The sequence below is a fragment of the Nestor notabilis genome, unplaced genomic scaffold (genome assembly GCF_000696875.1).
Source record: "Nestor notabilis isolate BGI_N333 unplaced genomic scaffold, ASM69687v1 scaffold7701, whole genome shotgun sequence".
Taxonomy (NCBI): domain Eukaryota; kingdom Metazoa; phylum Chordata; class Aves; order Psittaciformes; family Psittacidae; genus Nestor; species Nestor notabilis.
The window spans coordinates 39095-51608 of record NW_009914183.1 but is presented as its reverse complement, the minus strand read 5'-3'; the positions used below and the strand labels follow the sequence as shown (position 1 = coordinate 51608).

Below are 12514 nucleotides of genomic sequence, written 5' to 3'. Positions count from 1 at the left end.
CAACATGTAGGAAAACAAGCTGGAATTTTACTTACCATCTTTTTATGCAGCAATTATAATGAGAGCTATCTTTCTGTGCTATCTCTCTGGCTTAAAAATACAGACAATTAAAACCGATGCAGCCAGCCAGCTGTGTGTCAAACCATTTCAGTTTAACACATGGAGAGGTTTTTATTAGATGGCATAATTCTTTAAAATAGCACCTGCATCATTTTGGTTAATCTTCTTGGCCTCCCAGGAGTTCTTTATATTATAAATACAGAACAACTCAGGGTGGAAGCAGTTAAAAGTAAAATCCTTTAAGTATTAGTAATTTAAGAATATCCTTAAGGACCTATCCTGGTCGTGTTTGATGAACCTTGGAGTAGAACTATTGAAACAAAAATAAACAGGATTTCAGAGCATGCTGAAAATCCAGGTGGTAATTGGAAGTCTTAATGTCTGTCTTTGCTTGCCAGTAAAATATGCTGTCATGGGGGGAAATGAATGCTGGGGGAGAATACCTAAATGGCTTCAAATGATTACAAAAACACAGTAACTTGACTTTGAACTACCGTTACGCTTCTTTTTTTCTGTTTCCCAACAAAAATAGGTTTTAAAATATTAGTTGGTAACAGCCTGTTAATGATCAGAGCCTCAGGATGTAGTTTATTTTTTCCCAAGAAGTTGCTTGCCTGGGACACAAGGGTTTTGGTGCTTCCAGGAGTACTTGGGGTTCGCTGTTCTGGGGGGCTAGTTTTCTAGAGCACAAAAATACAATAGACCTTAAAAGACGAGTGGCACAGATATATGTCCCTTGAAACTATAGCTCAAAATGTCTGTCATGGTGAAACCTACCAAGCTTTTGAAGGCTTCTGTAAGTCAGAGCTTGAGGTGGTCAGCATAGAAACCAGTATAGGTTAATAAGAGAATATCCAGAAAAACAGATGGCTTCCATATGGAAATGACTTGCATCCACTGTGCAGACGTGTATGGTAAAAGCCCTTCGTCCCAGTTATTTAAATGAGAGTTCCTCATGTTAACAGAAGCAGCAAAGGTGAAGTACTGTAAATCCTCTCACGATTTTAAGGGGAACATGCTTCACTTAGAGCATGTTGCACATACTTGAGGATTTCTGCATGAGTGATTCACCTCTCCTTAGCATTTCTGCACCTACACGTTCAAGAATTTTTTCTAGATCTGATAGTAGCCCTTTAGGCTACAAATACTATTTCTTGTATTAGCATCCTTAGAGCTGCTTGTTGAGGAGACTGGGATGTAGTATCCAGTGGGAAGTTCACTTCTGACTTTCCCCTCTTCAAGGTATAGAAAAGAAAGGAGAGCAGAGTGCGCACCTGCAGATGCCTTCCTCAGAGTCCCTCAGATGAAATGCTGCCAGTTGGATTGCAGGAATCTGCTCTTCCTGACCAATTCTCTCCTGTGCTTGGGTAGATGGGAGATGCACTTCCTGTTGCTGCTGCTTCCCACAGACACTTGGTGTGAGAGAGGGAGGGAATCATGGAATCAACTAGGTTGGAAAAGACCTTTAAGATCATCGGAGTTTAAATTGAGTGGTAGTTGGTACTTGACTATTGTGAGTTGTAGGTAGTCCTGTGAGGAGCAGGGAGCTGGACTCAATGATCCGATGGGTCCCTTCCAACTTGAGATACTCTGATCAAGTCCAACCATTCCCAGCAGTGCCAAGGCCACCACTGCCCCCTGGCACTGAGGCCTCGGCTACACGGAGTGTGAACACTTGCAGGGACGGTGACTCCAGCCCTGCCCTGGGCAGCCTGTTCCAATGCCTGAGCACCCTCTGGGCAAGGAATTGTTCCTCAGCTCCAGCTAAACCTGCCATGGTGCAGCTTGAGGCCGTTTCCTCTTGTCCCATCCCTTGTTCCTTGGGAGCAGAGACCAGTCCCCTCCTGGCTCCATCCTCCTGTCAGGCAGTTGTAGAGAGCAATAAGGTCCCCCCTGAGCCTTCTCTTCTCCACACTAAACCCCCCAGGTCCCTCAGCCCTTCCTCATCACACTTGTGCTCCAGGCCCTTCACCAGCTCCGCTGCCCTTCTCTGGCCCTGCTCCAGCACCTCAATGTCTTGCTTGTAATCAGTTGGTTTGGGTTTTGTTTGTTTTTAATGGATGACCTATAAACTGTGATTTATCACCACCTGCTGAGTCTTTATGTTAACTGACCAGTCTGAAGAAAAATGCAATGCTAAGGTGAACCTGAAGGAACTGAAAATAAATGTTGAACAGTAACATTTCCTTTAGTTTGAAAGGAAATGGCAAAGGAACTAAAAGACACATTCCAGCATGATACTTTAATATGTTTCTTAATACTTACGATGTTCTGTGGCTTCTTTCTACTCTGTTTCCAGTGCTAAGACTCTTGAAATAGTCTTCAGGTTGAGGCACTAACCTGCTTTGTGGAGGATTTATGTTTCCTCAATGGTTCTTTACAAAACCATGGTTTAGTTGACTTCATAGGAGATGGAAGTAGTGTGAGTTAAAACTGCCTGACAGTTCTTACCGGTTTGGACTGTGCACTCAATGATAGCAAAATTGAAGGGAGAGACCTAGGAAGGATGGTTAGAAGTGGTGATGGACACACCCAGCAGCGTGTATTTGGGATGTGGACCTGCTGCTGTGCCTTACACTAGTTTTGGCTGCCGTTTGGGTGACCTCTTTCTGTAAGCTTTCCTCTCTCGTGTGCCCTTTCTTGCTGTAGTCATTTTGGCTCCTGCTTTATGGAGTGGAAGGTAATCGGTCACTTCACTGCCAAATTTGATTTTGAGTGGGTCATTTCAGTTGGATGCAAGTTGCTATGTGATGGTGGTTCGCACGATGCTGACTGCACACAGACCAAGGCTGCTGCTTACAGTCAGAATAGAGGCACCAGTGCACAAAAAGAAGAAGGTTTTAAAATTGTACTGTTAAGTTGAATTTAAAATGCACATGCAAAGGTTTGCTTTTTCTTCAAGGAATTCTCTAGCTAATTGTAGTGAAGGATGAACTCTTACATAAAAATTGTCAGTATGTGTGGCTGGCCTGAGTGTTTTGTAGAGCCAACATGGGTAGAATGCTTACTGTTGTATGTTTAAGTCAGACAGGTCTGCCTGCTCTGAAAGGCTCACTTCCTACCTGGTTTTTGTGGTGGTGCAGTCTCTGGTCATGTTTCCTATGCAGACAGCAGCACATGGAACCTGTCCAGCAGCATACTCTTTACTCTTAATGCCTGATTGTATTTACATTGAATTAGAGCATTTGTAGGTGAACTTATTTCTGTCTGTCCTCATGACTTTGATACATTTGTAAAGGTCAACTTGTTACTGTTCATAAAAGGGGAAGAAAATGCAGGTGCGGCCCTTCAATTTAACACATCCCGCCATTTCTGGGGGGTTGCGGACCCATTTGAGGTAGTCCAGAGGAGGCCACGGAGCTGCAGCTCTGCTCTGGAGCCAGGCTGAAAGAGCTGGGCTGGTTCAGCCTGGAGAAGAGAAGGCTTCTGAAGGGGAGATCTTGGAGCAGCTCCAGTGCCTAAAGGGGCTCCAGGGAACCTGGAGAGGGGCTTTGGACAAGGGCCTGTAGGGCCAGGCCGAGGGGAATGGCTTTAACCTGCCAGAGGGGAGATTGAGATGAGCTCTGAGGCAGAAGTTGTTTCCTGTGAGGGTGCTGAGGTGCTGGCCCAGGGTGCCCAGAGAAGCTGTGGCTGCCCCATCCCTGGCAGTGTTCAAAGCCAGATTGGACACAGGGGGTTGGAGCTGAATGAGCTTTAAGGTCCCTTCCAATACAAACCATCCTGTGAGTTTTCCTCTAGTTGTCTGCTTTCTTGCACTTCTTTGGCTGCTGTAAGAAGTGAAGCACTGGCTGTGTGCAGCCTGTGCAGGATTTCACCAGGCATGCACTTCTGTGCTGTGCACTGGCTCTAAAGGCTGGCAAATTTTAACAGTGAAGTTAAGGTTCGTGTGTCTGCTGCATCCTGTGGTGTTCCCCAGCTTTCTGCTTTCCTTCTGGACGCACTGCCTATAGCTCAACAGCTCTCTGCTGTCTGCTCTTTCTGATCTTTATAGTTCAGAATCCTTTTGCTCTTAGACATCACATGTTTCAGCACTGTCTTTTAATCAACTAAATGATAGTGTCTGGCACAGGGACAGAGAGAGTCTAAAGCTCCCTCTTTACTATGCTCACTCATGATGCCCAGAGAGATTTTGAGGAACAGTTGAATTGAAAGTGCATTCACTGGGTCAGTGATTGAAGTTTTTGACTATCAACTTCATCAGCTTGCACCTAGAGACTGAAAGAGATCCTAATTTCTTACTCGTGATCATGCATGAAAAAGATTTTCTCTTTTTGTATCCTTTATGAGAATAATTTAATTTTTCCTAATGTAGGCAAGACCCTAGAGTCACACTTGGATCCCACTTGTCTTACTCTAAAACAAGGCTTTAAATAGGTTCCTGCTGTCTGAGGAAAGAAAAGTGGTGATTTCTTCTCTATCACTACTAGACTTCTCCCATGCAGATTATAGCAGATCCTGACCCAGCAGAGGCTTTTAGTTTGAATAGTGAAAGGACACGCACACTCTTAGTATCCTTGCCTGTGGCAGGGGGTTGGAACTAGATGAGCTTTAAGGTCCTTTCCAGCCCAAACCGTTCCATGATTCTATGTTTCGTACTGCTACAGGATCTGCAGTATTAGTTACATCCTAGCCTGTACAGCTTGCCCCAGTTCTGCTGCATGTGCATCCGTCCTCCTCCCAGAGCTACATGGAGTGTCTGGTGTCACTTGACTGCAGGGTGCAGAGAGGTACAGAGATTTTCTGTGCTTTTTAAGTGCCACCTTGGAGAACGAGTCTTGTCATGCACAGAGGTAGGTGATAGTGAATGGACTGTTCACTTGTGCCCCCTAATCTCTTCTTTGTTTTCTGGCTGTTCAACCAAGACAGTTACATCCAAACTTGCAGCAGTGCTCTTATGCTCAGTGTTGCAAATGAAGGGAGTTGACACTGTTCACTGAATGTGTAAAGTGAGATGGAAATACAAAATCCTGAGAGGGACGTTTATGCTGATGATGACTTTGATCTCTGTACCTTTTCCACTCAAAAATACTGTGTGGTAGCATGGCAAAATGAGATTACATGTGCTATTGAACGCTTCTGAAGAAAACAAATACCCTTGAACCTGTTAAAGGTTCAGATAGCATGTGGTGAACCAAAAGCACTCTGAATAACTGGAGGAATAAGAACTATTGAATATTGACCACTAAGTGCCTGGAGGTCATATTCTGTAATACTGTGAAATGAAGCTATCATATATACAAACCCAACTTAACCAAGGTTGCCTAAACCACTGTATGCTGAGCATGCTAGAGGGAAAGTATTGTGGATAACTGGTCAAATGTAAGTAACTTGTTCTCTCCTTTTCCTTCTCTCCTCACATTGCCCCTGGTTCTCTTGCTGGATTGTTGCTGTATCCCTGTGGACTCAAAATCATCATTTTACTGGACTACTTCTGGACCCTCCACACTTGAAATGATGGAAATGTGTTCTTTACAAAGTAGCTGTAAGTATTACTTTGAATCAGATGTAGCACAGCTATTGTGGAAGTAGAGGAAGCATCAGCTTAGTAGCAGCTGGTTGAAAATCAGGACGGGATAAAAGTTAAGGGGGAGCTATTGTAAGTATTAGAAATGTGAGATCTCACCTGGTGCAATGATCAATGCACTGGAAATCAGCACTTCCACAACAAAAGTAATAAGTAACTTCTTCGAAAAGCTGTTGGAGGGGTTTAAGAAACTCAGTTGCTGTTTCTTTTTTTGCTCTGTTTAGAAGTAGCAAGTTATGAACACATTCAACCACTTAAAAATGAGTATGCTGATGGCTTCCATTTCAGTTGGTGTTGGTATATTGGAAATCAGAAGCTGGCATCCAGCTTCAGGTTTTGAAAAGGCTTTTTCCTACGGAGTATGAAGTGCTCACACTAAATACAGCATTATGCCAAGTGTAACACTTCATACATCTTTCTGGTTAGTAATATTTGCGATTTCATTATCTAATATTGGTCATGTAAATGCTGTAGACCCACTTAACTGAGGAAACAACCTGAAAGTTGCTGTGTATTCTTGTTTAGCATTTCATACTCTGTTCTTAAAGTTCTTGGTTGTAAAACTATCCTTAATGTGGAGATATATTTGAAGGGGAAGAGACATAAAAATGATTTAAAATGAGAATTACATGTCAACCTACTCTTTTAAGCAGAAGATGTGTTACCTAGATTTTAATGAGAGAGTGAGTTGTTTCTGGTAAGCATGACATACATTATAAGGTATGTAGGCATTAAAAGATGCAGAGTGACTGACGGTGATTAGATCTTTTCCATCTGGTAGGATGAGTAGCAACTGTATATCCTTAGTAGTTACGAAGTTATATATTATGGTTGAAACCATCACTCTGAGAGAAACAGTACCTTGTGTTGCTTTAAGTAGACAGTTGTCTCCAAAAGTATTTTCAGCTTCTCTCTGAAAGAACTAACCTGTCTTGTCTCATAAGACAGTCCATGGACCTGCTGCGATATCAAACACGTCTCTAGGATTCTGCTAGAAGAGCAGTTTAAAAGTAGCATGGCCAATCTCTGCAGGATCACCAGCTTTAGCACAGTGAGGAAGAGGCTTTTTAAGCACCTTAACTTTTTCATTAATGGGGTGAGAAGCAGTCATGGCTAACATCCAGAATTCTCTCTATTCATAGTAGGCAATATTTTGAATAACTTCTGGACAGTACAAGGCAACTGAAGTTTTGCTTCTGTGGTGGGCTCAGTGAAGTGCATGCTGCATTATTGTAGATTTGGATTTAACATGAAGGCCTTTGCTTGTGCCACCCAGAAGTAAAGAGCATCAAGTTAGTCCCCATCATATTGGGGCATTCCCACCATGACTCTTGGGAGAACAGGAAAGCTACAATCATACTAGTTGCCTGTGTTTCAAATGGGCATTGAAAGAAAATTGGTTCTATTCTAATCTGTTTGTTCTCGTGGATGTTTAAACAACTAATGGAAGCAAAGGAAGAAGTGACAAGCTTTTCTTTTAACTTTTCATTTTTCAAAATATCTCTTGCCTCAGCAACAGAAGAACCTTGAAGGATATGTGGGGTTTGCAAATCTTCCAAATCAAGTTTACCGCAAGTCTGTGAAGAGAGGATTTGAATTCACGCTCATGGTAGTAGGTAAGTTTGTTTTGAGCGGAGAATGCTAAAAGTATATTGACAGAATCTGGGATGCTGATACGAATGTATTTTGTATGGTCTTATGAAAAAATGTGGATCTTGCCTTCTAGACTGTTAAATCTAGATTGGTTGAAAAGAATGTGTTGTCCAGTGTGCAAGTAGATGAGGAGAATAAAGAAGAAGAACTGTAACGTTCATATAGTCTAAGGAAAATGTGGTGTGGATCTAGTCTAAAATGTGACTTGCAAGTATGACAGAAGTAATTTGAACTTGAATTTTCACTTGAAGAAAACAATTGAACTCCTTTTACAGTTGAGTGCAACAAGGCAAACTGGTGTCCAAAAGTAACATTGGAATCTTCCCTTGTACATAACCGGGCAGCAGGATCCCATATGTCCTGCTCTTCTGTGGCCACAAAACTGTGCTACATAATCAAAGCTTTAATTTAAACAAACCTTCCTAGTTTGTCTGGTTGTAAAGAAAACCAAATGTAAACAGTGTGTTCCCTATGGACTACAGAGAGTGGGAAACTCTTGTTAGGATGGATAATGCCATGCAGAACAGTTCATTTAGGCTTCAGTGATGACCCAAATTGACCACTGTCCTAGACTGCCTTTTCTGCCCCCTTATTGGAGTACTTGTACAATAGTAGACTTAACAAGGTTGGGTACGTTTGTATGTCACTGATACGTACATATGTGACCTGGTTTTGACATACAGTGATTAAAATAATAGCAAATGTTTTACAATAGCCAGCTGGCTCTTTGGAGATGTCCACCTTTATCTTTTGTAATTTGATTAGCTTGAGAATGCTTTGGTTTGCCATTGGCACAATGGATGTCTTGTGCAGTCATTACGTACATGTAGCTTGTAACATAATCATACCAGTGATGGAGCTAGAAATCAAGGTCAAATTGATGAAAATTCATTGCAGGTCACTTCAGTTTTCTTTAGATTACAAAGTGAACTAGAATTTTAGAATCCGAGGGTTGCTTTTTTCTTTTGGGGCTTGATTACAGGTCCTTTGTAATCCAGAATCCAAGTACCTACTTCATGATTCAGTATAAACCTGTGTAACCTTAAATAAAATGCAATTTTCTGCTACCTACGGGGAAAAAGGGAGGAGGGAGGGAGGGAGGGAACTGTCTTCATACAGTATTATTCCACAGTGGGGTATAATTTGTACTTCCAAGTTTCATTCTCACAAAACCCAAGTCACTTAAAGCAGAAGTAGTAGATGTAGGGATGTATTAGAACTGGAGGAAGTGTGTGACATTACCTTGGTGTTCTTACGTTTGCCTGTAGTACAGCCTAGTGCAATTGCACATAGGAGAAAATGGAGACTGTCGAGGAGAAAAGTGGGTCCAAAATTAGATTAAAAATGAGTTGTTGATCAGATTTTGTTACCAGTTTTAATACTTACTACTAAGACTTAATACATTTGTATGGGAATTTGTATCCTTGTCTAGAAATTACTGGGGGGATTTGCAGTAGTTTTCTAAATTAAAAATGCATCTAATTGTCTCCTTCCACTCCCCAAGTATGGAAATCAGATACTTGAAAGTGAGTATTTAACCAAATGGTGGCTGATCTTTTTAGTACTGTAACATCTGGAGAGGGATGAGAGGGAGAAATGTTTTTATTTACAAGTGATGTGTTTGTTAATAGTATGCCCTGAAACAATATGTCTGTTTTAAATAAGAAGATGAAATAGTTTGTATATTACTGATCACTGCTTGGTAAATACTGTAATGTAATGTGCAATTAGAATTGTAACTGTTGCTGTGTTCATCTTTGGAGATGGTGTACTTTGACTTGGGTTGAGGTCTTTGGCTGACACTGTGAATAGAGTTCTGCAATTGTAAATTGAAGTATCTGTAATCTAGTTATTAAAACTTCAAACTTCAGAATGTGATGATAGTCTGTATATGGTGAGAGCTGGCTGGCTAAGAATACAGTATGTATCATCACTTGGAGATAATCTCAAGTATTCCCTTGCTCGTTCTACTACTAAGAGGCGTGCATGCACGGCTGCCTCTTGCTGCACAGTCCTAGTTTGCTACCTATGCTTTATTTATAGGCACCTGCTTGTTCTGAAATGAAAAACAATGCTTGTAGTTGCTAAACAGGTACAAGGAAGAAAACAAATCACATTTGGGATCTGGGATCTCTGCCCAGCTATTTTCAGGCATCTGTGAGGCTTGATATTGCAGCTATGCATTCATATAGAAGCTGTTTTCCAGTTGTCCATTTAGTCTGGAATTAGCAGTTAAACTTAATAGATGTACATAGCATGATACCTGGCTTCTTGGTCTTGAAACACATAGTATAAAAAGTCAACAGATCAGCCTGTTGGGAGGGACTTGGCAGTGCAGCTGTAGTGACTGCTGTAAAAACAACTCGGTTTCCAGTTTAACTCTGTGATATTTGTCTCTGAGGAAGCAGTAAGTACAGCATCCGACAGCTCTGACATTGTTTCCAGTCAGCATTTTTGCAGGGAGATGGGTCAGTTTTACAGTACTCAATAAAATACTTATTCCCCAGGCTGTTGAGTTACTGTCATTGCCCTGGAGCTGATGGGGCTGTTGACAGCAGTGTATGGTGGCTTCCTGCCTTCTCTTGTGCCACTGAAGTTGGCGAGAGGGCTTTTAGATTTGGGTGTGCGTAAGGCCAAGTAGTTGTTGAATAGCCTAGACCAGGTTCAGGGTACAGGGGCTCCTTCTCTGAGCTGGCTGGGGGCATTGATTTAGAAGTGGCTCTTTTCAGCCATGTGGGGCTTGCTGTTGAAGGCAGAGCTCAGCAAGGTTGCTTTGTTTGAGGCTTACTGCTTGTGAAGTCTTCTCTGTAAATAGAGGTGCTGATTTCCAGGTGTTCTGGTATTTACATTAAATGTAACGGGTGAAGTATTTATGAACCACACACATATAAATATAAAAAGTTGATGTTAAAATACCCTTTTTACATTTAATGTTTTAAGAACCATTGAAAAGTTAACCTTTATAGAGTAACTGGGGTCACTCCGTAATGCTAAAGCCATGATAAACATTTTAACCTTTCTATCTCATGAACTGTATTTGTTTCCTCTAGGTTGTATGGTTCCTTTTGGTAGTATTTATAAACTTCCCGTAAGAACCTAAAGACCTGAGATAACCCTTTATTTTCCTTATTGATCAGTTGTCACTGGCCATCAGTTTGTCTTTAAAAGCTGCTTTCAGACAATGATTTTTGTATGACTCCTATTCCAAAAGGCTCTGTTGTTGAAACCACGATCCTCCTGAAGTGACTTGGTTTTGTAGAATAAAAACTAACAAGCGCCTCCTCCAAGGATAACATATAAAGTAGGCAGAAATACCTGTTAAACTGAGCTTCATTCTTGATGCTTTCAAAAGAAGACTTTTAAATCCTGGTTTAAAGCAACCTATTCTCCCGTCTGAAATACAAAAGCTCACCAGTGGGAAAAAAGAAGTCAAGTTGGCCTTGGTAGGCTGCTTCCTTCATAACCTTCTGTAATCCCTTCAAGTATAAGGTAGTTGTTAAAACACTTGAGAACCCGGCATAAATATTTGGTCTGTTTGAAATCCAGTGGGTATTCTCTGGATATCTGTGCTGTAGAGGCTTTTTGGAGAAAATTCCATGCTGAAGTCAGATGCTTAAGGAAAGAGAACTTCCAGCAGTAATACTACCACGGTTAGTAGCTCATAGTTAAGGAAAAGCTTAATTGTGACATTGTGGTTCTGTCTGTTTATTAATGTAATTACACTTGCTGAAGTAGTGGGTGTGTTTTTCTCTTTGTTTCAGCGTGATAAGGTGTGGGACAAACAGAGTTGCTTTTCAGCGTGTCTCTTTTCCAAACGCTGAATCAGGAAATCCCTCTTTTGTCCTTGTATTGGAATGACGCTGGTTCGTGGGATTTGAACCAACACCCAAGTGGATGCAAAGCCATCGTTTCTACAAATTCTTTTCTCCTATAGACCTTATGTACTTAAAAATAACTATTTAGTGTGGCTTTTCCTAGAGCTGTGTACTTTAAGGAGTTCAGGTTTCATGAGCTTTCTCAGAGATTGGACTCTTAAAGTTTATGTATTTATTTGTTTTAAAACCATCTGGTTTGCCAAGTGCAGAACATTTGTAGTCAAGTGACTTTCTAGAGGACCTTCCCCCCCAGCTCCTATTTATGAGCAACTATTTGGTAGCTTTGACTCTGAAAAAGCTGTTTTGAAACCTCTCCTGTAGTAAATTGTCTGGTTTGTTTTCTAATTGTTGCTTTAGCCTTGTAGATCACCTGTAGATTACAACTTAAAGCAAAAACCTCATGCTTTAGTATTGTCACAGTGTTTTCATTTGTAATTATACAGGCACTCCAGTGTTTTGGCCAAACATGGCTGTTTGGCATGGACGCCAAGGAGAGGGCTGTATTTTGCAAGATTTGGAAGTTACATTAAGCAAAAAGCACATTCTGATTTGAAAATGCTTTTATTCTTCACTGAAAAAAACCTGGACTGGTTTAATACTGGTGTCTCCTGGTGATGGGATCATGTTCTGATTTAGAATCACCCCTTTCGTTTGCTTACTTTCTGGAGCAGTTTTTATCAAGCCAGCCAGTGGTACCAAGAGCCTCAGATGCTCTCAGCTACTTGTTCTTTGCTAGTCTGATATCCTTCCTGCAATTTTAAAGGCAGGAACAAAACCATGAAGCCTATGGCAGCATAGGAAGAATAACTAAGGGAAAAATAACTTGTGGATGGGCAGGACAGTTTAGAAGAAACTCTTTGGGGATGTTCCCACTTCTTGCTGACCTGCTGTGGTCTGAAATCTTATTTAGTGCAAGGTCCTGCACCTGGGTCAGGGCAATCCCAAACACAACTACAGGCTAGAGAATGGGTTGAGAGCAGCCCTGAGGAGGAGGTGGGGGTATTGGGTAATGAGAAGCTCCCCATGACCCAGCTTCAGTGTGCACTTGTAGCCCAGTAACCACCTGCATCCTGGGCTGCACCCCAGAGAGTGAGCAGCGAGTTGAGGGAGGGGAATCTCCCCCTCTAGTCCTCTCAGGTGAGCCCCCACCCCCTGCAGTCCTGGTCCAGCTCTGGGGCAACAGCACAAGAGGGACGTGGAGCTGCTGGAGCGAGGCCAGAGGAGGCCCCGGAGCTGCTGCGAGGGCTGGAGCAGCTCTGCTCTGGAGCCAGGCTGAGAGAGCTGGGCTGGGGCAGCTGGAGAAGAGAAGGCTCCTGAAGGGGACACCTTAGAGCAGCTCCAGTGCCTAAAGGGGCTCCAGGAAACCTGGAGAGGGGCTTTGGACAAGGGATGTAGGGACAGG

General features: G+C 42.1%; 1 protein-coding gene across 1 annotated transcript in view; it reads left to right on the top strand.

Annotated features, from left to right (window-relative positions):
• Positions 1 to 7082: 7082 nt before the first annotated feature.
• Positions 7083 to 12514, top strand: part of LOC104412727 (septin-7-like) — a gene marked incomplete at both ends in the record, with an annotated part of 42951 nt that continues 37519 nt past the window's right edge. The window contains 1 exon segment of the mRNA XM_010023523.1: positions 7083 to 7200. Coding sequence (XP_010021825.1) covers positions 7083 to 7200 — 118 coding nt within the window.